We start from the raw sequence: 24918 nt of genomic DNA, 5'->3' as shown, positions 1-24918 counted from the left end.
GTCTGCTTGGTAAGTCGTGCCAAAGTGTCCTGTGAAGAGGTGGTATTGATATAATGGAGGACAAGTTTGCAGAAAGAGTGAAAGATCGAGCTGAAAGGTAGCTTCCAGCACATTTGTTCTCAGAAAATCAAGTAAGGGATAAGCCCTTTTTTCTGCAGAAATTAATAGGGCTTCTGGGAAACATTAACACCACTTCAGCACTCTCACTGGCATGAGATAAAACCAGCATTTTTAGGATCTTATGTTTTTTACTTTAAGGCCATATTCTATGTCAAAAGCACTCACAGCAATTTGATATAGCACTTAATCATTAAGTTGTTTTTTGGGGTGTCTTACTGGTGCTTTATCATGAGACTTTTCCTTCTTGAACATGCAGATTTCTTCTCTTTAGGTTAAGACCTCTGGAGTTTCATATCATATCATCATCATATCTTCATTTTAAAACCACACTGAAGAATGTGGTACAAAACAAAACTTTACTGATCTTTGTTAGGACTTTTTTTCCTGTCTTGCTTTTCCTCCACAAAGGTCAGAGGTTACAAAAATATAGACAGGCCAGTGAAGAGCGGTGGAAATGTCACGTCTTGCTCGCGCACTTTTCCTGCAGGCTGCATGTTTGCAAATCCAACAGCTGAACTTCGGTTCACGCAGCTGAAGGATGGCTCGCCTCCTCAATGCATCACTCTGCCGCTCCTGTGAGAATATAACCTCATCTAGTCAGGGTTCACCTCCGCTGTGAGAAATAGTGCAGCTCTGGTGGATTCAGGACAGCTTTCCTGCTGTATAACTCTTAGAGACAACACGAAAATACCGCCCTTGAAAGCTGACCAAGTTGAAGTGAAGCCCTGGAGTTTGTTCAGCCCTCACTTCTCAACTTCTTTGTCTCTAAATCATAACAACCAGGAGGAACTTTGTGTCTCGCAGCTCTTTTCTCCAGTGCGCGAGTGTGTTTGTAAAATCTGAAATGTGCATTAACCCCGACAACAACGCAACACCAGAAGCAAGCATGGTGTAAAATATGTACATATTGCATTTATTAGCATACAAGTTTTGGATTAATAAAACACTGGATTTCAACTGAAAAAAAGAACATAGAAAAGTTCAATTAACTGAACTCCTGATAAAGTACAAGCTCAACCAAAAATTAGTAATGAAATGTTATTTACATAATTAGAAATCATTTGTTGGTCTTTTAGCTTTTAGCATTCAAAAATCTATACTTGTTCATGTAGTTATTTCATAATTAAACATCGACCATATGTAGGCCGACTACAGTATACTCAACCTTTGTTAAGGTTTCAATAGCATTATGTCATCATCTTAGGTTCTGGAGGCTTGTTAGCAATAAGTGAACAAAGCCAAGATCTGACTGACATGATTTCACAGTTAAGGCCCGGTCACACCAGAAAGTGGTGCAGCTGAATTAATCTGTGCGTCCTTCTGAAATATTTCTGTCCAGAAGCTTGTTGACATAGTGACTACTTGCAGGGCTGGTTGCTGAACTGCCGTAGCTGGCGAGATAACCGCAAACTCTGGCGCAAGCCCAGCCAGCTGGAGATTGTCTCGATTTTCCCTTGAAGCGTTGCGTTTACTGTACTCATACCTTCTCAGTGTCTGCAAACCATTCCTCCAACACTCCGCCAGAGGAGGTTAAATCAACGTGAATGGTGTCACACAGCTAATAAGCTATGATAGCCATGCCCTCAAAGGTCAGCACTGTCAGGGAGGCTTGCCACTAATCAACAAAGCGAATTTGAGGGTCAAATTCGCCAAAGCTGGCAAAACATTTACCCGCGAGTGAATCCACTAATGGCAGCGATTCCACTGGAATACATTGTAATCACTGCGAAACGTAGCCGTTTTTAAATTCTGCTGTGACCAGGCCTTCAGACTTGAACAAAGGCAACATTCAAAGCCATTACAGGCACTGTCAACTAACAAGAGCACTTTCAATACTTCGGTCAAAGACAGAGAATCTAACAATACATGAATATATGCTCATTAGACACGAGTCAAAAATCAACAGTAGTCACTAAACACTATGCATAGCACAGTTTACCAAAGGGAGAAAAGAAACATGACTGGAGGAGCATTAACAATATTACATGCTAAATACAGAGCGAGCATAATGTTTCAATCTCTTAAATCAAAGATGAGTATTAAGGTTGGAATCTGACTGGAATGTTTGGATCCTGAAGTTCAGTTGTCATTCAGCTAAAAGGTCAAATGCTACAAAGGAAACATGCAGGAAAGGCAACAAACTACCAAGCACCCGTTCAAGAATACATGAATAAGAATAAAGCAAACGAGCAGCGAGGTGTGGCACATGCAGCAAATCACACTAACAACGAGAGTTCTCTGTTTCTTGATAAAATTACATCCTCAGATCAGTGAAGGCGATCACTTAAAGCATGGGTGTGGGTGAGTTCCAAAGTCCTTCATAAAAATAAGTTACCCTGTGTTGGTTCCATTATTCAAGAAGGAGTGTCCAAAAAATAAAGAAACATACAAAAGGTCATCATTCCAAAAGGCTGCGTTTAGTCCAAGATAAAGGATAATTACTCATGGCTTGAAGAACGTGTTAGTGAGTTAGCAACTCTAGCAGTTTTTCAGTGACATCCTTTTCTTTGCTCCAACCCAAAAAACAAGCAACAGACTTTAATCCTCATTGATGAACGGGAAAAGGGATATAATGCTAAAATAACAGTTCAATCAGGGTCAGGTCTGAAATCTCAAACTTGGTCATAACGGATACTCTACATGGGACATGCACATGATAGTTAGTGGAAAGGGATAGATTGTAGAGACGCAGTATTAAGGGTGCAGGTCTGGAGGGTCCTCAGGGAGGTGGGCACTGGTGCTGGGATGCAGCACACCCTGTAGCTCCGCTCAGCCAAACAGCCGCTGCAGAAACAGAAAGCTTAGTTAATGACATGACACTCAGGGAGCATGAAATAAAACCTTTTGCACAACAGGACATGACATTCTGATTCGTCATAACCAAGGAGAGCACATGTGTGACTAATAACAATGATAACGACTCCGTTCCCTTCAGGTGCAGCAGTAAAGCATGGCAGCAGTCAGAGTGCAGTTACAGTGCCAGTGGAGTGCCTTACTTAAACAAAATGCAGTCATTAATGGGATTATTAAGTACAAAATTAGGCAGAGAGACTTACAATTACCAACATCCAGCTCATCCGCTAACATTTTAACTGCTTTCATATCTTACTCACCACTTTCAGTGATTACATTTTAACTGTTAGCTCTTTCACACCAGCAGAAACTTCAACTGATTCCTTTCAATTCTCACTTAATCATCAACAACAGCCTCAACGCCACAACGCACACGTGCCCGTAACATTTAAATCCGTCCAATGCTTAAACTCTGATGAACACACAACTATGGACTTTTTTCAACACTTGAAATGACACCTCAGCTCCTTTCAGAGGTTACACTTCAAATGACATTAAACTGCCTCAATTATATGAAGAAATGTTGCATTTCCTAGCTACGCTTTTGGTTTTATTGCTATCAAGCTTATCTCGCCCCTCATTTGCATGTATGTACAACTAAATCAACGGGACAGACTCTCACTTGAACCAGCAATTCAACTGCTTTCATGTCCACTTTCAACATTTCAGCTGCCTTTATCGCTAATCTTCAAGCATAAATTTGGCTGCTTTCAGGGATTACGCTTCAGCAGTTAAACTATTTTCTTTTTACCCTCCGCCTGACCTGAAGCTTAAGCTCATTGCAGTGATTAACCTTCACCTGACACGTCAACTACTTTCGTGACCGACACTTCGACTCCTTTTGATGCTTACACTTCAAGTGATGCTTCAAATCCTTTCGGTGCTTTAAGTGATATTTAAAATCCTTAGATGCTCCGACTGTAACTCACATAAACTTTGACTATAATCCAACATCTCACATGCAAAGAATTAACATTTTTAAACATTTTGAGCATTCTTTCAAATGTTTCCGCTCACCCTCACCGATGCTTTTATTGCTATGACGTGCCAGAGTGTCTGCTGCGACGAAGCTTATCACTCTCCTGATGTGCATACATGTACAACGCCGAATTTATGTGACAGGTCTAGAAATACAAATGTGGATTAAATTTCTTCACAGAATTGTGATAATGATAGCTGAGACTCTGGATCATGAGATTTAACTGTTATGTAAGACACCGATCTTTTCCATTTTCACCTACGGGAACTTTTTTATTTGGTGTAAAAGCAGGCATAGCTCCATCAGGTATTTATAAGGAATGTGACTGCTGATCAAAGTGCGGTACAAATGTTCTCAGAATGCGTTGCAACATGTACAGAAACAGGCAACACAAAAGTGACATGCTTCAGTGAAAAATATCGATTGGCTTGGCCTGTGAGGAACATTCTTGGCAGCTGAGAAAAAGCTAATTTCAGACAATGAAAAGAACAACAAACCAATGATGAATACCATTTCTGTGTTTGCCTTGTCCAACATTCCCCACTGACACTAAATATTCTCATGTGTGCAGCTTAGTTTACAGGTTTGTTGGCGTGCTGTGGCCAGGCGGCGAGTTTGTACGACACCTTATCAGGAGCTCAGTGTCTCTTGCATGAGATGCCAGGACACTGACTTGGTGCCATCTGCCTTTGAATCAATACTCAGCAGTGAGGAGCCGTTCAGGCCAAGTCTGGTTTTTCTACAATGCAGTCATCCCACTAGAGGCTAATCCATCATGCTGTGAGCCCTTCACCTGGGAGGGTCGCGGCCAGAAAAAAAATCCTGCTTTAAGCCTGCTAGGCCATCAGCCATAATGGGGAAGGGGAGAGGATGTGAGAGGACGGTTTGATAGATTCGTGATGAGGGTTGAGACCGGGATTTTTCTGTTCTGGAGCAGCCAGAGGCCAATAATAAGTCAACGTTTCTTTTTTTTGTTCTCCAGCAATTAAAACAAAATCAATAATATGTTGGAGAAAACATACAATGCTGTAATTTCAAAAGCATTTACCCCAGATTTATTTTTAGCAGAGTAGAAAATCCTTCCAAATCACAGGACAATTAAAGCTGCACTAATCAATATTTTCTGCACAAGAAAAAGGGATTTGTAGTGAGAAACCTACATAAAATTAGCATTCAATTCTGCAGTTTTCAGCCTCTTTCAGATCAATGTGTTGAGTCAAAAACGCTGACAAAGCCATTAACAGACAAACTGAATACACTACCTGCTCAAACGGCAGATGGACAAAGTTGTGAATGCAAGTCCTCTTTGGCAGCTAAATCTTCTTTGTTCACCAGCTAGTTGGCTGACTGCCAATTAGGTGCCAGGGAGGTAACAAACACTGGGTTTTTCATGCTTTTTGGCTGAAAGTGAAATTGTCGGCATATAAAACCAAAACAATGCCAATGAGCTAAAAGATGCCAAAAACGCTGAGCAGAGATGAGGGGAAGATGGATCTGCCTCTCCATATCAGACAGGCCTCCTCTCTGTCTGTTTTTAAATCCCATCTGAAAACCCATCTTTTCTCCCTGGCTTTTGACACCTTGAGATGTTGAATGTATTTATTATTTTATACCATTTTTTAGTCATTGTTTTATTGTTATTTATTTTATTGTTTTACTGTATTTTATTTCTTTCATTCTGTTTTTATTTATTTTTTCTGTACAGCACTTTGGTCCGCCTTGGTTGTTTTTAAAGTGCTTTATAAAGAAAGTTGGATTGGATTGGATTGGATTGGAACTGCAGAGTCAGGTGACAATTCTCTGAGGAATCGTTACAACGAGCAACCACGCTCGCATTGTCACAGTCATGTGGTCCATTGTTGCACAGAGAAATACTGATTATAGCCACTTAAGAAAACAAAACATACCACTGTACTCTGCTGACAGTAGAAGCAGGGAGTTTACAATGCATGAATCACAGACTGCCACCAAGGGTGCTTTGACATCATATACGAAGTCTGTATGCATGTCAAAGAAAAAGTAGCTACGTTTCCATTGCCCTTAGAAATGCGCAAATCATAAATATCGCAATAAAAAACTGGTAATGGAAACACCTGTATTTCGAAAATCCTCTCAAATATCGCTAAAACATTTCTATGCTCTCATGAGGTGGTTTTTCAGACATGTATCGCAAAAGTGTAATGGAAACACCTTTTTCGCATTTACAAGTCACCGAGGTCGGTGGACACATAACACTTTCGGCATCTTCCTCAAAATGAAATCTTGCGGGACGTCCGAGAATTTACGAGAATTTCAGCTGGTTCGCAAAACACTGTTCAATGGAAACACCTGCAAGTAGCATTTGAACTTTGCCGAAACTTCAGAAATATCGCTTTTATTTTGCGAACAACTGTAATGGAAACGCAGCTACTGACGCTTGTCACCTGCTAACTTTGGATTCACCTCTACAAAATGTAGCAGAGACACACAGAGCTAATGCTGGTGCCTCTGCAGCTACTAGCACATGCACAGGTGAGTTGGGGGGGGGGTCCTCTCCCACCCAGTCAGCCCCCAGAACCAGGTCAAGTTCAGGCTGTGAGCTCCTCTCAGGGAGAAAGAGGTAACGCGGCGGCTGCTAGCATAAGTGACCTGCCGGCTGGTTGGACAGGAAAGGAACGCTTGGCCTGATGTCAAGGCTGTAAAGTTAGGATGTTTGGTGTACTGCAAAGCAAAGAGCTCGCTCTCCTCCTCTCAGACACCAGGATGGCAATGAGAAGAAGCAGAGCCAAGTCCTCCGTTGTCCGTTCTTTTTCAAGGTCTGGCCTACGTTTGCTGTGACTGAACTGAGATGCTGTGAACAAGGTTGTACAGCGACACAAAAGTGTGCAAGTGTCAGGTTCGAACGCGTGTGTGTCAGGTCAGAGAGAGGCGAGTGTGCTGCATGGACTCTGGTGCAGGGTTGTGTAGTAGAGTGAGTGGCCTCACTGTTAAAGATATTGGCCTCGGTGATGAGTGTGCAAAGCACGTGCAGCCTAGCTGATGCAGCTGAAGATGCTGACTTAATGGCCAGTATGAGTGTTAATAAAAGGCTGATGTTGGTCTGATACACTGAGGTATCAGTCTAAGCCTGGAGGAGACAGAGGAGAAGAGAGCCTGGCAGAATAGAGGCTTAAACACTGGGAGGGGTGGATATACTGTATACGTGCTCAGTCTGTTTGCGAGCTGTGGTTTACCCTGTCTTTGTCCATGGCAAAGCTCCAACGCTCTCTTCTCTCAACAGCTACTTATAAAAGTCCTGGGTTTACATTCCTCAATAGGACATGTATATGCATCGGGGCGCTCAGCAAGAAATTCAAACGAGAGGATTAATCCCTGTATGGGTCTGTACGGTAGTAGGGCAATGGTTTATCCATCCGCAGGGGTCTGCGGTCTGAATAATGTAGCCAAACACAACATTCCACATAGGTAAAATATTTATGGGGTATGTCTTGTCTGCCCCTGATGGTAGTGTCTACGCTACAGTGCAACTGGGCTCCATCCAGCGTCTACACAAAGTACTTTTCAGTATGATTTGGGCCCGGCACATCCTGGGATGACACCATGAAAATGAGCCTCCTTGTCATATTCTGTCCACAAGTGGAAAAGAAGGGATTTACTGTAACAGCGATTGAAACAATTTATGGGATGAGATGTGCTCCTGAGGCAAAAACCATGAGGCGTCTGCCAGGGTGAGAGATCCGCACATATATAAAAGCCATCTGTGGTTGACGATCACTCCGTGCTGTCTCGCAATGTTTGAGCATTGAAGCGAAGCAATGTGCGCTGTGGGCAGGCCGGCGTAACTGCCATGGAATGATAACTACTGAGGAATGCTCTTCATGAAATCAAATTATGGAAATGATATAAGTCATATAGAAATACATTCTGTGTTGGAAAATGATTCCCTGAAAATGTCTCCTTTCAAATAAAGGAGAGGACCTCATATTTGAATCGTTTCTGGTGACTTCTTGTATGACTTGGTCGTGATAAGATCTTATTTCCAGTGTATTAAAATCCAAGGAGAATATCACATCGCAGTCCAGCCCCTACACAGCAAAACCAGATCCTCCATCGCCCAAACTGTCTCCTGTTCAGAAGTTGATTTAGCGGTTTGACCTGCTGCACTGCCGTTAATAAGAAGCACCTTGCATTCTGTCCCTGTCAGGAATGTTATCTGACGCTGCTGGCTCTCAGAAGAAGCGGATTTATGGGCTAAATTGATCTACAACCCACTGAGAGTTAGACGTGGAGCAGCGATAAAACAGCTGGGGCAAACTGTGAAAACATGCAGACAGCACGCTGACATGTACAGAAAGGTGAGCGAATGTAACATTATCGAGTGCTGTCAGTATGGCTGGAGCATTAACACGACTGTCAGGCAGCTTTATGTCCTGCTGCTATTGGTACAGCTATTATCAAATATTCAGTGAATATGAACAGCTGACTGGGAAGAATCAGTCACATTTTCAAAATAAAATAGGGGACAATAACAACATAAAGACAGAAATATCTGCTACAGTTTGGGTATGGTTGTTTTTAAATGGATCAATACATGTGAGACCAGTTCAGCTGATAAACCATCAAGCTTCTGATACACAAACACAACAAGTATCTCACAGTAGGACGAGCAGCTCTTTCAAACCGAAGCCATAAACTCCAACTATGCCGATCCCTCCGATGAGAAATGCGGCCCGGCGGCGAGCAAAGCAAACCAGGAAATGGGCTATTTTAACTAAAATGTGATAATTGTTTGATTACAGCTACTAAAGGACGTGTAACTGCAGCGAGTCTGCTGTTGTGCTGAAAGGACACTTAATCACTTCAGCTGCTGGGTTTGGCTCGTTCACGCGCTCCGGACAACAGCGCTCCGAGAATGCTTCGTGTGCATGTTGTGTAGCCTTCACTGAAGCAAAACCCTGATTCCAAAAGCAGTGACGCTGACGCTCACATCCAATGAAATGTAAATAACAACAGTATGCAATCATGTATAAATGAACTGTGCTTAGTTTACGAAGCGTTCCTGAATCCATGTAGTGACATCCTTTATCATGTGCTCACAAAGCGGTGAACCTCGCTCCATCCTCGCTTGAGCCTTTCCAGGATGCTCCTTTCATACCCAGTCATGATGCTGTCACCTGTTACCAATCAACCTGTTTACCTGTGGAATGATCCAAACAGGTGTTTTTGGAGCTTTCCACAGCTTTCCCAGTCTTTAGTTGTTCCTGCATCAAATTCAGAGTAAACATTTACAACAATCAATGAAGCTGATGAAGACAAACATTAAATTTATTGTCTTCCTGCTGTTTTCAATTGAGTATATGGCAAAATGGATTTGTCAAGAATTATCACATTCTGTTTCTTTAGATTTTACACAGCGTCCCAACTTTTCTGGATTGAGGGTTGTAAATGACAAAACACAGAGCACTGAAGTCATAAAGTCCTTTAAATGCTTTATGAAACAGCCCTGCTGACTGTAAAGCAGTTAACTAATATTACTCACAGATGAACTTTGATGTGGGATTTTGCTTTGAGTGCAGAGGAGGCATGCTGCATGAAAGCAACGGCACGCATAACGAGCGAACCCTCTTTTATTGCCGCTTTTTGACTCAAGCCCTGTTCCATACTTCCCAAAAATTAAGAGAGAGATGTCTGCTTCATAATTGGAAAAATGCATTTGAATGCTTTCAGGATGTTGTTTGTGTTCAGGGTTCCCACTCTTTTCTGGAGATCATTTTCCAGGACTTTTCCAGGACATTTTCAATGAAGATCCAGCTGGTGTGACAGACAGTGATGGCACCATATACTAATGTGTTCCTGTCTGTGGAAGTCTGATTTAAAAGAGTATACAGGCAAAACCTTTGGATGTGTTGATGTGTTACAAACCTTAATATAAGATTTAAAGTCCAGCTCTCTCAACAACAACAACACACATTTAGCCAACCTGAAACTACTGCTGGCAAAACAAGATAGAGACCACGTCAGCTTTAGCAACCGAACCAAACGCGCTAACCACTTCAACTTTACTATTTAAAACAAGTTGAGAAGAGAACAACTTTAATTTTTTTTATCAATTTATAAACCCAATAAAAAGTAGCCAGTCACCAGCCAGCAGTGTGTGATACTTACACTTGAAGGATAACGTAGCTTATGTAATCACATAAAAACTGCAAGTCCTCGTTATACATGGGATATTAATTATGATACTCACCATTTCAGCTTTTATCTAGTCAGGCTTCTGTCTTCAAAGATGGTGACCTCAATCTTAACAGGGTTCAGTCAAGGAACAGCATTTGAAGCAAGGCTGGGTTCATTACATTCAATTTAAACCATCTGAAGTTTTAATTGTCCATTTGTATGTAAGGAAACATAAACTTAAGTGAAACTGCAGCTATTGTGCATATTTTTCCATATTTGGACATGTTTGTGGAACAGCGTCAGCCTCTTCAAGCCTCTGGGTGGGTGTCGGCTGCCGCTGACTGACATTTGAGGGCTGACATTGCACGTCATGTTTTTGTTCCTTTCTTCAACAAGCCTAATAGCAAGCAAACATGCATAATGCACAACTAGCCAGCATTACTCTGATTACAGTTACAACAGAGCAGGTAACGTGCGCGGACACAGAGTAACATCTGTGTAATGTTAAATCACAGGTGGGCCTAAACAACATGGGCCCGTCAGCTGCTTAGCTGCTTCCTCAGCTGTTGGAACTTAAGCACAGTGAGCCCTCAATATAACGCGGTTCACCTTTCGCGGCTTCACTGTTTCGCAGATTTTTTTAATGCAGTTTATTTATGATCCATCACTCCGCGGTAGATACAGCTGTGAATCTAGCTAAACAGCTCGGAGGAGACAGCTTTAATGGCATGACTCCTGATGACATTAATGCCCTGATTGATGCGTACACACATCCACTGACTGATGAAGATCTGGCAGAGATGACAAAGCCACCAAGCGGGGATGAGGGACAAGGGGAAGAAGAGGGGACACATGTTGATAAAGATGAGAAGGATGGACTAACACTTGGTCGCTTGGCAACCATGGTAAGAATGGCCTCGGAACTTCTGCGTGCGGCGCAAGAATGGGACCCTTTGATGTGTCGTTCATTACAGTTCTCAAATATGATCGAAGGTGGCATGTCTGTTAATAAAAATCTTCTTGTCCAGAAGAAAAAAGAGTGCCAACAATTACCCATAACTATGTTCGTCTCTCGGAAACAGACACCTGCACCACAGCCTTCAGCAGAAAAAGACGTTGCAGTGCAACGGTGAAATACGTGTGAGTCACAATATGTCCAACCTCGTACTGACTATTAAAAATATTATTTTACAGTATTTCCAAAAACAACAGTTCACAGTTATTTGTTGAAATCGTTTATGTTTTAACTTTTTATAAATGCTTGGGCCTGAAAACAGGTTTTGGTCGTTGGTTTCATTGTATACGTGGTTCAGTATTGTATAATAACTGTAAAAAATAAAGCTGACTACTTCACAGATTTCGCCTATCACGGGTTCTTTTTGGAACGCAACCCCCGCGATAAATGAGGGTTCACTGTAATATTATACACTACTGCAAGTGTTCGTCCACACACGTGCTGTACCAGTCAAACTGAAGTACCAACAGTGCCTGTCGGAACCAAATATTTACACCACCTGGAGAACAATGATGCAGAGAGCGCTATTGCCGCATAAAAAATGAACTTCTTCTTTTTGACACTAAAAATTTTGACCAAATACACAAACTGAGGATGCACCTATGGCATACATGCTGATCATTCTAAATTGAAACTGAATTAGAGCTGCTGTGGTGAACTTAAAAGGTCAAAAGCCAGACAGCTTTAGGCATTAAAAAAAAAAAAAAAATCCTTTTCTGGTTTTCTTCAAAAAGAAAATCCTGCTCTGCCACCATTAGTAGAACAGCAGAGGAGGGACTGGTGAGTGATTTGAAAAATACTTTGAACCCCTGACACTTGGAGGGAAATGTAAATACTCAGGTGGAACTATTAACTATTACTACATCATTAGACAGTTACAAATGCGATCATCACGTTTCCTCGCTTCGAACATTAAAACAACAGTCCAGGTGAGACATTCCTGTCAATCTCCCGGCGCTCCCGTGCCAAAGTCAGCACAGCAGCCCGACAGTGTCGGGGAAATAATCCAGATCACTGTCAACCCTGTAAAATCACAGGCAGGAGGGGGAACAAAGCTCAGCTGTGAACAATTTCAGTCATATTTTGTTATCCTTAATCTCCCATTGCCGCCTAGTTACAATTAATTTGGATGTTGAGTCACCCCACACACACACACAGCCACACAAACGACACTCACACACACACACACACACACACACACACACACACACACACACACACACACACACACACACACACACACACACACACACACACACACACACACACACACACACAGAGCCAGGATGTTGGTGCGCCCGCTGATTTTATGCAGATGCTATGGATTACATACTAACTTTTATCTGGTGTTTTTACAGGGTATCCCTACATAGCGCTGGATTTCCTGTAAGCTGCCCAGACTGCTGCTTTCCATTTCCATCCAGCAGTTGCAGGGAAAGACGTGGTGGGGGCCGTAAATCACGACATCTATTAGGTCACTGTGAAAGCTCCTTGTTCTACTTAAAGCTGTGGTGAGGATACATTTGCATGTTCTGATCTCAGAGTATGTTTAACAAGTTAAAGTCAACCAAAATATTCAACATATCATTCCTCTTTCCCACACATGCTCATTCTTGCGTAACACGATTGTTTTTTTGTTGTAAAAACACTGGCTGTGTTTCTAATTTGTTTGGAGGGTTGGTAATCTGAGTTTAAGTTTACTCTTACTATTGTTTTCATTGTGTTTCCCATGAAATGCAGAGTCAGATACATGCCTGACATTAATCTATTTTGGGGATCATTGTTCGCAGTTTATTTACAGTTAAACACGGTTCAACAGTTAAGGCTGAGTGAAGGGAACAAACAGGATTCGCCGGCTAGGATACGACTCGCAGGCCTCTCTCGATGGGATCGGTGAGCAGGAGGCCTCGCGGTGCGTAGATCTTGTCATTCTGCTCCTGAATGTACTTTGCGATCTTCTTCAAAACCTGAAAGGGAAGAGCGAACACAGTCTCAGATACATTTCTCATGGACAGCAGACCGCTGGTGTAACAGTAACAGAGCATGTACATGTTTTTTTTTAAATAATCTCAATCGCTCACTTTGGTATTTACACGAGACACAAGTGAAGTTTTCATTTCCTGTCTGTCACATTGTTCTGTTTGTATTCTCTTCCTGCAAGCTTTGCTGAGCTTCTTTCCGTGGCGATGAGCAGCTAAACAAATCATGCCCTCACAGCAGCAAATCGCATCAGACGCTAATTTGCCGTGGCTGCAACCCTGTGTGTGCATGAATCCACGCGGCCATGCGTTCACACACAAACTCAGAAACACTTGCCCTCCATGGTGATTTTCAGCCTCTGAGATAGAGAGTCGCAGCTGTTGTAGGGTGGCTACAGCTTTGTGGACCAATGAACAAGCAGGTTTTTGTGGATCTACTGGGTCCAATGATGACTGGATGCAGGTAAAAAAAAAAAAAAAAAAGAAGAAGCAACTTTAAACTGACTGATCTTAATCGGTGACTGTCTCTCAATGGCTACTGTCCATCACTGAAAACACTGGCACTTTACCCAAATTTATCTGCTAGAAACACACAGTAAAATTCATGAAGACGTTCCAGTTTACACTTTCAGAAAGTCGAATCCCACTCAGCTGGAGCTACAGGTATCTTAAGACAGATGTTTCCACATATATATGTATATCTGTTTAGATTATTATCTAGACTAGAAGACACTAACATACTGTGAATAACTAACCCTTGAGTGGTGCTCTTGTATCTAACCAATGCTGGCTCAGTTTTCATGCCTTGAGAAGAAGGTAGACCAGGTACCTGCTGAACAAATTGTTAAAATTGTCAGCATGTTAGAAGCTAACAGCACGGCTGTGGCTCATTACGTCCTCACAGAGCTGTTAGTCAGGCTGGAGACTCTTTGTCTGGTTGAAGTTTGGCTTCTTTTGTTACCTGGTTTTAAGGTTTTGAGGAAAAACATGCTCATGTCTTAAAAGTAAGGCATTGCAAGCATCATTTTGGTATGCTACCAAAACTCAGGTAGTGTCCTGGCATATTGATCAATCGTTTGGGTGACTTCCTGTCCCAAAGTGACGCCTTCTGATGTCTTGCTTGAGCAACAGTGCAAAACCCAGAGATATTCAATTTACAATGATATAATACAGAGAAAATCAGCAAATCCTCAGATTTAAGAAGCAAAGTCCAGACAATGTTTGGCATTTTTGATAACTGACTTAAAGAACAAATAAAGAACAATCCTGTTGAGGATCAATTTTCTGTTTATCAACTAATCGAGTAACCAACTGATCATTTCAGCTCCAGGTCCATTAGGTTAAGTGTTAGCGCTCTTGTTTTTCTGCAGTAGGTACAGTTGCTACCTGGAATCAAACTAGCAAATCTTTGACTGAGTAAGCAGTCAGAGGATCTTGCCAATCCAATGCATTCTTGAGCTGAGAGTTGAGTAACAGGCTCCAGTTTTACTTTGGTAGCAGTCCATTTAAATTGCATGAATTTATGAGCGCTCATTAAACCCAAACTAAACCAAATGTTTTTTATCCCAGTTCACTCCTGTCCACTACAAGACAAATTCACAGAGCAGACAGATCCATTTGTAGTCGAGATGAACTGAGCCAAGACGGATTTTAGACGTACACAAATCATAGTTATTTGCTAGCTCTCAGGGAGGTCGTGAAACGATTCGCTTACAGCCGAGCTAAAAGCTTTCACACAGCGGGAACACAGCTTCTTACAGCACTGATGCGCTTCATACCATCTCCAATGTCAACTTTACGCTATGTCACTGATGTCTACATGCAGCATCCAAAGCAAGATCCAGGGACCATATTCACAAACATCCTGAGAACATCTCAGACAGCCTCCAACTCAGCCTTTTCTAGCACAGGGCCCCATCTTAGGTGGGATTTAAGGAGATAGAAACTTGTGAGCAGGTGTGGTTGACCCCGTCGCTAGGTATGACACATTCCTTTAAAAGGTGTGATTAAGAAAAAAAGATTCAGAATGCGCTCGCAGTCATAATGGGCATAGAATGGACAGTGAAATATACAGACCTGATGACAGAATTTAGTCTGTATTAAGAGGTGGTGTAAGTGTGAATGAACATCTCTGCTGAATAAGTTGTGTATGATACTTTAAAAGTAGCCACAAAATGTTTCTGCCTGCACACTGACCTGTTCACAGCTGACAGTCGTTCTATTTATTTACCATGCAGGTCATTTTAGTGCTTAATATACTTGACAGGCCTGTTAATGGAGAGAAATTGGCTCAGCTTTCATCAGTTTCTGTGATTGCTGGCATTATAGTGTCGCGTGGGAGATGTGAGCACATCTCTCCTGAGATCGATCAGGATCTAACGTGTAACATTTCATTAGCTCACTGCCCTTCAGCGATTGGAGAATATTTCTCCTACGTCTTTGTCTTTCAGCCATTTTCTCCTCTGCTTAAGAAACTCTTAAGCCTCTTAAAAGTCCTCCTCCCAACTCGTAAAACAGTTTTTCACCTTATGAGCTCGCCTAGGGGGTAAGATGCTTTGTAACTAACTTTTGTCTTTATCAGGATCTAGTTTTAAGTGTAAGAGAATTTCATCTCTACGAGCAACTCTCTGTACTGGGAAGCTTTCGGGATACAACCTCAGGATCTCGACACTCTGTTTCTAAAACAGATGATCATTATTAGAGGTGGCTTTCACTGGAAATTGTGTCAGTGTCCATATGATAGAAACCTGTATGAGTTTTCTGTTTGGTACCAATACCAATTTTCTACAAAGCCTTTTTTTTTTTTTGATTGAACAAAAGAGGCTGAACGTGTCAAATGTTTAATCTAGTCTCAACACAAATAGTCTAAAATTAAAAAATCATGACTGAAAGACACACATTTTAAGAGACAAAAAGTGTGACCAGGTCTCCATACAGCACAATACCAGAATAGCCAAATGACTGAATGGATTTAAAAATAAAAACTAAAAAAAAAAGAGAATCAGTGTATATTTTCATGGCTGGAAAAAGAGCAGATGAAATCGCAGACTTTTCTGAGCCATGACCTCTCTTCCCACGTGCCGGCGTTATCGTCCCAGTAGCAGCACAGCGCCAACACAGCTGGGCCCTGAGGCTAACTGCACCCTCGGGTGTCAGGCGGTTGGACTAGTGAGCAGGTGACAAAAAAACCAAATGACAGCAGCAGCGGGGCTTTGCAGAAAACACAGGCGGATATCTGGACTACGTCTCGCTGTGGAAAGAGTGAGTGAGCAGCAGCGGTGGGAGAAAAGCCGTGTTGTTTGTTAGGACTCACAGTCTTACCAAATCTATTTCACATCTTTTCAAATATTTCAGTAAGGCTAAATAAAGTTTTTAAAACAAGATGATTTTTTTCTTCTTTTTGGTTTTCTATTGTCTTTCCATCTTGTTGTTTCAAAATGTAACACATGGGGGGGTGCGGTAGTCCTTCAGCTTCATAGCTGAGTCCTTGCAACTCTTCACCAACAATGAGCATCAGTCAGCTTATTACCAACAGATGCACCGAGTGGCTGCCTGCAGTCAGAGGCGTCGTCAGACATGCTCCACTGAAAACCTCACAGTGCCCTTTCCCAACATTTACGGTGCGGTCGTACGGTCGTTTTGGTTAGGAAGGTTCCTAACTGAGTGAAATGACCCGGAAGCGTCCCTGTGGCAGCCATGACAGAAGCTGTTAGAATTCAACAGCTAAGGAAAGGTGCCTCAGTGCTTCTTTGCGCATCATCTTTAGCATAGGATGCACCGGACCATCCCACAATCCTGTGAGGCTTTCAACAGCCCACCTTCAGAACACTGCAGTTTGACCACGGCAGACCCACGTCAATAACATCCACTGTTGCATAATTATGTATTGTAGCACAGGTGCAGTCAGATTCTCTTAGCAACGTGGTTGTTTTTTCCTAAGTCCGTATGACTTCTTCTTCACATCTTTCCTTGACCGCACACGTTCTCCATCAAGGTCAAGGAAGAGTGGTTAGGAAAGCACATAGGATGTCATTTATTTGACTATTCAAGCAGACCTAAATCGTGTAAGCCTATCAACTGAAAATGAGAGTATACTGTACATACATTCACATAGGTATTCATGGATGATACAAGCAAACAGGTGATGTACATTAAGGTGAGGCACAAGGAAATATCTTAAGTCATTTCTAACCAATATGGACATCAATAAAGCAACAAAAGAATGAACAGACATATCTATGGTACACTATTGTGAAAATATCCAGCATGAATCATTGCAGTATAAGATAAGTGTAACTGTTCTGCAAGTTGTTACAGGAGAGGAGACGTCCTATTTCCACTTAACTGGAGACACAGCATTTAATGTGAAAATCCTCTAAGCTTCACAATGAAATAACAATCTTTCAAGATTACCACCTCAAAGTGGTTGGATCACTCTTTCTGCGCTGACACTCTGCAGTTGGGAAACAGAATGATTAGTTTCTCTACAATGAGGAGGAACAGCAGAGGTAAGATCAACATGCCTGATGGCTGATTCATGCTCTGAGAACTTTTCTCTCAGAGTAGAAAAGATGTGCTGCGCACACTGGCTCCATATGCATTTCATTTGTTAGACTCTCTTTTCTTATACTCTTAATCCGCAACATGCCTGCTCATTATGTAGCTGCTTTGTTGTTGTCCATATTGGTTGGAAACTGTACAACATATATGTTTGATCTATATATATAGCTTTGCACATGTCAGAATTTGATTTGTATAGCTTTGTTTTTGGTTGCTGGACTTAATGTTGGGAAAGGGCCTGTGAGGTTTTGAGTGAGGCAGGTCTGAGGACGCCTCTAACTACAAGTTAATAAGTTGATTGATACTCACTGTTGGTGAAAAGTTCATCCATGAAATTTAAGGATTTTGACACGGACAACTGAATCAAAAGAACATCCTAAAACACATCTGAAACCTGGCTAAAATGCTTGTGTTATTTTGACAATAATTGATGACTAAAACATAACTGATATGTTAAGTATCAACTTCTTCCCTAACAAAAATAATCAGAAAAAGAAGGATGACGTTGGGTAATATGAGTAAAACAGCTGATAAAACTAACTACCTGATACAACCTCATTTTGTATGATGCCACAACAGTGCTGCAGTTCACCCAGCCCCATCCATTATCAGTGTATTCGTCTTTCCAGGTGAAATGTGTCTCACCTTCTCATAGTGAGTCTCCATACACAGGAAGATGGTGTACGCCGTGAGGCAGGCCAGACAGCCTTCAAAGTACGATTGGCTTCCCAGCTTCTCCGCTTCAGCATACAGGTTATTCAGCGTCCGCACCGTCTCCTCAAACTGCTGTTTGTCAATCTGAAATGCATGAAAACATCAAGAAAGATCCGAGGGTTAAAATCATTAGACAAGGCACAGAGCCAGGTGTATATTTGGACAGCAGTGTGTGAGTGCTTTCTGCCTCTGTCGGGATATTCAAGTGGAAACTCGTCTTATTAGCACCAGATCGTTTTCTCCCATTCTTTCCATCTCTAGATAAATGAGGGGCTGAATTTTCTTGGACTGGTCATACATCAGGGGAATGCTGGGCTTCCTTCCCGCATTGGAAACACCTCCTGGAATTATTAGGATGCCTTGGCCATATGCTCTGTGAATGTTTTCACTTAATAACTGACGGGGCATACGCGCTGAGAGCAGGACACACACAGTGACAATCCAGAAAGGAATCTTGATGGTTTCTGCATCTCCAGCGGCACAGGCATACCTTTAATAAGATAAAGACGCATCTCTGCTGTTCTGCAGACTACGCGCAGCTTTCTGGCCGACAAACTGGCTGATAATCAAACGAGAGTTTCTCAACAGTCCTTCAATTGAAGACCTGCTGCAGGGAAGACCGATGGAGGGTGAAGAGCTGCTGGACTCTGAGGCTGTTTTGACTGGGGTGCTGACACTGGTCCCATGCTGGTGTCCTGACAGGATTAAGTGATCTCTCTGTGATACTGAGAGGAAAAAGAAGGAGACTGCAGACCAGATGAGGAGCCAGCCAGGGACCTCCTGAGTCTCTGTACACTCTCCAATGTTCTGCTCCCTTGTGCCCGAGGAATGCAACAACAAGCTCCAACACATCAGTGGTCTTAGGCGTGTTTGGTACCCGCCATTGAGAGCCTTTGTTCTCCTTCTAATTTTCCAATTCAGAGGCTGCTATTCAAACCACATTTCTCCGCATGAGCATCTTTCCATTACATCTGATGCAGTCATATTAGCATTCCTAAAAGGTTAGATGAGAGTGCTAAACTGGGTTTACAAATTCAAGTAAGGAAGAGGACATTCTTTAGACTCTGTCACTAAATATAACGTGAACCGAGGAAATAAATATTAGACACAGATCAGTGAAAATGGTCAGTTCTCAATTAATGAAACTCTCTTGAATGGTTTGGCAATCTAGCTGCCAAATACATTTAGAACACTGAGTGCTTTCCCAGTTCTTTGGCACAACTCTCCAACAGCATTAAAACAGGAAAGAGCAACCAAAAATAATAAACCCCACAGCCAAGATAATTGTCTGCAAGAATGCAATGTTACTGCATGCAAACTGCTGCAAAACAGGACCTGAACTATACGGCAAACTCTAAAGCTGGTGTAAGAAAACAAACAAAAAAAAATGGCTCAAAGAGCTTTTTTTTTTTTAACAGCTTGTTCCACAATCCTCACAAAGTGACACAAATGACTGTCCTAAAAATGGAAGCCACTACACAGCTTGGCATCATAGTGCATATTTCATAAACTGGGATGACAGCAGAACATGAAAAATATACAGGACTTTTAAAGATCTTTATATGATAGGGGACATAAGTGTTTTCCTCCCTGAGGGGAAGCATTCTCCATTTGTCCAGCAGTTCAGTGTGTGTGTGTGTGTGTGTGTGTGTACGAGGGAGAGAGAGAACTGAACCCTACCGGAAAACATGGGAGACCACCCAATCAAGAGGGAAGTGCCAATAAACCACCAGTGAGAGGTTTAAGTGTTGTGAAGCTGCTCTTTTCATGTGGTGCATGCATTTCAAAACTTAAGCTTTCTGTCCTGCGAACTCTGAACTGTTTTGCTGGCACCGTCTTTAATGTGGCGTGGAGGCTGTTCAGTCTCAGCGACCTGCTCTTTCTCCTCCACATCATTAGCGATGTCTGCTCTTAAGACACCTCCACTGTGGTTCACATGAGGACAAAGTCCAGCAGGGTTCCTCTGGAGACAGTATTCTTCACTTCTGGCTCCGGGTTCACACTGATTTCAGACGCCTTTTTGGTTCCAGTGCCGAAACAGCAAAAGTACATCCATTGTGATGTGGATAGTTCGCCAAGATAAATACACCATTCCAGCAGTGTTTTGTTAAAGATCAAGTGAATTCAAAAGTTTAATTAATTTTCTATTGTCTTTAGCAGCCATGGTAATATTTAGCTCCTAAATGAAAGTGGACAATAATCTGGTTCAGGTAGGTAAAGTCTGTGCTTATAAACAGTGAGTTGATCACACCAGGTGGAGCAGTGGCTCAGAGGTTTATGCTGCTGCTTCTAGGCAAGAAGGTCCTGGGTTTGATTGCTCTCCATGTTCTGTTTAGGACTCAGCACCCTGATCTGGGCTCTTGGTTTGTGTTTGTTGAAGAGATATTATCTCAAGAGGTGAAGCCAAGGGAGTCGAGGGAGCAGTGTACAGATTTGTTCAGCCACCTCCTGGGTAGCCAACACTGATGCTTTCTGCATATCAGGATGGTGTCAAGAAACACAAACATCAGAAGCAAATTAATTTGTTTGCACAATTTTCTGCTCTATGTGTGGACGTCCATGTTTTACTTCATTGAAGTACAGTCTACAGCTGTTTGGGATAACCTGTATTTTCTGAACATGTATGACAGCCTCTGAGGTGGCACAGTCTTTCATTATTCTATCTTAACTCTCTGACACACAAAAACAAAAAAAAAAAATGCAATGTGATAATCGTATTGTAGTCATAAGTCTGAAAACTAGTGTCAACTCATCCACAAGACAGAGGTTAAAAAGTCATTCTGAATGCAGAGTGAAGAGGCGTATCCTACCCTGGTCTCCAGCTCAGAGGGGAACTTGGTTTGGAACTGGCACACAGTGCCGTTGGTATAATCTCTCTGAATGAAGACTTTGGCAGCGATGGCTGCCTGTTGCCTCATGTCCTGCAAGCTGTGAGTCTGTGAAAACAAGAGATAACAATTGATACATGGCCATACATTGATACAACACCCCTCTGTAGTCTGTCAATTCATCAGTGAATCCAGTCAGCACGTTTTATTTACAGCAATGTTGCTTTATTTAAATACCACGTGCAGACAAGCTGAGCGCACCAGTTCAAAGTGCTGAGAAAATTGAGAGAAACAATGAGTTTCAATGAAAGGGCAGAAAAAATGCTGGGATAAAACCACTTTACATGCAAATGGACATTTTTTACAACCTTAACTGTTAAAATATTTTCGAGAGATTAACACTGTAGTTTTGAATACTGCATTTTTATAGGTGTCTGTGTCATTTTTGTTGTATTTGGAGTTCCTGGCAGATTTATACTTTGTTTACTTGACAAAACGATTAGTCGAATTTAGAGTTTATGATGAAAAAAGGATAACATGCATTTAGGATAAGGCCAATTTAAAATGTGCAAAACAAAGGCAAATATGAATGCATAGAAAGTCAGCAAAAAATCAAAATGAACCTGGATTCCCGACGGTTTTAATAATCTCTACAATCTATTGGTGTGGAAATTAATAAATGATCTATTGGAAGTTGAACATATTTTAGTCACAATCATTCTCAATCAAATGAAACTATGGTCTCGTGTATAATCAAAAGAAAGAACAGGTAGATGATCTTATCTGAACCATAGTTCAGATGAAAACCCACGTATATTCACAGATCATTTTAAAGAGAGGCATTTTGTCATGTCGGAGTGGGAAAAGCACAGGTATAAATAATAAAATGAATGATGTCTGACTTCCACTTAGCGGCTTCAGTTTCAGGGTCCTGGTGCATGCCACAGTTTGCTGGGGCACTTGAAGAGATCAGAGTCAGAGTTACTGGCTTTTGCTCACTTGCCGTTTAAGATTTGAAAAAAAAAAAAGATAACTTAAACCATTCATTGATTTGCGGACTAATACTTCCAGCACGGGAGCACCATCTCATGTATTCGTCGTTCAGAATGATTTTGTCCCCACTGTAGTTGCATTTAAACACTGGTTTCGCCCTCTGTGAACTGTTGTGAGCTCGTGTTTACTATCAGAAGATCGTGGCAGCATACTACTGTCACCAGTTATCCCCACTAACAAGACCAGTTACTATCAGGAGGTCAAAGTTTGATGACAGACCCGCAGTTCTCTTCCTCCCTTGCTTGGTGCCACTATGTTACCCTGAAGTCCACTTGTGTAGAAAGATATGTAATTAGCACACCGCCAATTACTCATCAAACCCAGCTAGCTGTTTGATGCAGCTTGGCTTCTCGTTGAAATACCGTTTTGCCGACACTACCGCATATGACTCGTTTCATAAATTTCTTCGCCTGTTAGTCATTATACAGCTACTACTAATAAACATTACCAGTCAAGTCACCGACCGACCAGTGAGCTAGCAGGCTAACGCTGGTCAATTTCCCTTCTGTTTTTCTGTCATACACCCAGGAAACAAGAACAAAATGTGACATTCGGTACCAGCTGTTCACACACCACTGACGTATGAAAAATAAGGTTAAAAATAATCGTAAACTTACCTCTGCCATGTTGAACAATATTTCTGTTTATCTTCCGCTAGCAGCTCTTAGGATGTACTACGAAATAACCTCTCCGGAAGGAACATTTGTGTAACAACAATGGTTCCGTTAACAGAGGACAGTTCAAGCGAGAACAGTCCTTCAATTCAAACAGTGTAACCAGTGCTGGAAAGAAACTCTGTACATGTGCTTTAGATATAATACTGGAGTATTTAAATTTTATGTTACTTTATACTACTACTTCACATTCAAATGGGAAGTATTTAAAACGTTTTACTACCAGTATTTATGACTAAAGCTGATTATGGCTGTAGTTTCAGATGAACATTTAAAAAAAAGATATAAAATACAATGCAATGTTATGCAGAATAAATAGCTACAACCTGAAATGTTGCCTATGTGTCTAGTAACAATCTAATGGATGGCAGAGTGGGTGCTTTCATTTTTATACTTAAAGCATATTGTGCTCATAATATAATTTTGAGAGCAGGGCTTTTACTCAAAATGGAGTACTTCTACAGAGTGGTATTACTACTTATATATAAGGATCTGCCTACTTCCTCCACCAATGTGTAACACAGTGGTAATGCAAAGTAGACTAAATCATCTTCATACTTTATAAAGACACTTTGAACTGGATGATCATACATCAATGCAATGTGACAATACGACATTTTGTGTTTAATATCATATTAAATCAGACATCATCCCTGTGATGGATTACATCTACATCTAGCATTCTCCAGAAAATCACACAGTTTTGCTAGCTGACTGAATTTGAGGGCACTGAAATGAATGATCACCAACATAAGCCTGGATTAATTAAAAAAAAAAAAAAATCAATTACAAAACAGAGAACACTACAACATCCTTTTGAAATGGTTAGCCATTGGCCAAAGTATTTGTAGTAAAATATGCACAAATACTGACATTGACCTTTAAACGAGACACAACCCAATCTTTCCTTGACAATTAAGTCTAAGGACAACACAGAAATTAGTTCGGGTTACTGTTTCCACAACAGCATTAAGCTGTAATACCCAAGGGTGGCAGATGTTCCTGGACCTGGACCATCACAGACCCCAAAAGCCACAGTTGTGCAAGCAGACATTTGCAAATTTGAGTAAAAATCCATCTTTAAAAAGAGCTCTGAACTTAGAAACAAATAGACCCACACAGACACACACCAACATATCATATTACTTTCAGATTTGTGAAACACATTGTGACCATCCAGATTGCTTTGTCGTTTGACTTGACTGCTAGCAGCAGGAAAACGACCTTCACTGCATGCCTATAAGAGTATTTCAGGACCAGGATAACAACTTTTGCAAAATCAAAGTCAAAGACAGAGTTGGGATGACTGTGAAAATGCATGATGCTGAACCCCAGCTCCTGACAAGGAGGGTCTTGCTTGAGGAATGCATTTTCACAGTCATCCCATGCATCATGAGACCTGAGCCTGGCTTTCAGAGGGTAATTAGTGGAACTGTATACATATAAAGATCCAACTATTGCTCCAGCCGGCTTTTTGGTCCCCTGGCAAAGGGGTGGGCCTTTAAAGCCCCTCTCATCTGTGATGGCCAGTGTGGGACAGACCATAATCAGCACCATTTGGGCCCTTCATTTACAGCACATGCTGGTTAATGGCCCACGACAATGGTTTTACTGCTGCTGAGGCCGCTCTTGCTGAAGTGGCTCTCTAATTGACTATGCACTATACACATCCTCCCTAGATTACCACTTCTGCTCCTCTGGGCAGCGCCCTTTTGTTAAAATCACATAAATTAATGAGAGCAGGTCTTCCACACAAACAAAAGGGATAGCATGGTGCTAAGGCTGAAAGCTATAGGTCTTTGATTTCCACTTGGGCAATGCAAAAAAAAAAAAAAAAAAAAAAAAAACCTCTCTCACACTGCGAAGCAAAATAAAATTGGGCACCAGACAGCACTGTGTGAACATTCGGGGTGGAGGTTAACCTCAGTCTGTGAGGGAAAATCTGCTCAATTAAATTTTTATGTTTTTCTGGTCATTTGATGACTGCGCC

General features: G+C 41.7%; 1 protein-coding gene across 1 annotated transcript; it reads right to left on the bottom strand.

Moving 5' to 3' along the window:
• Window positions 1-1015: 1015 nt before the first annotated feature.
• LOC121606558 (golgin subfamily A member 7-like) lies at window positions 1016-22936 on the bottom strand. Its single transcript, XM_041936943.1, has 6 exons — window positions 22872-22936; window positions 21184-21309; window positions 18305-18457; window positions 12986-13087; window positions 10179-10231; window positions 1016-2904 (listed from the first exon to the last, which is right to left on the bottom strand). The coding sequence occupies exons 1-5, from the start codon at window positions 22878-22880 to the stop codon at window positions 10190-10192; spliced, it is 432 nt and encodes a 143-aa protein (XP_041792877.1). The 5' UTR covers window positions 22881-22936; the 3' UTR covers window positions 1016-2904; window positions 10179-10189.
• Between the last annotated feature and the right edge of the window lie 1982 nt (window positions 22937-24918).

Source organism: Chelmon rostratus, chromosome 5 (genome assembly GCF_017976325.1).
Source record: "Chelmon rostratus isolate fCheRos1 chromosome 5, fCheRos1.pri, whole genome shotgun sequence".
Lineage (NCBI taxonomy): Eukaryota > Metazoa > Chordata > Actinopteri > Chaetodontiformes > Chaetodontidae > Chelmon > Chelmon rostratus.
This window is presented reverse-complemented; position numbering and strand designations above follow the sequence as displayed.

Excerpts from the sequence above, each read along its gene's own strand:
- LOC121606558 (XM_041936943.1), bottom strand. Across the intron at positions 18,458-21,183 it reads CCTCTGAGCTGGAGACCAGG|ATTGACAAACAGCAGTTTGA; the intron begins GTAGGATACGCC and ends CATGCATTTCAG. Across the intron at positions 13,088-18,304 it reads TGGAGACTCACTATGAGAAG|GTTTTGAAGAAGATCGCAAA; the intron begins GTGAGACACATT and ends CTTCCCTTTCAG.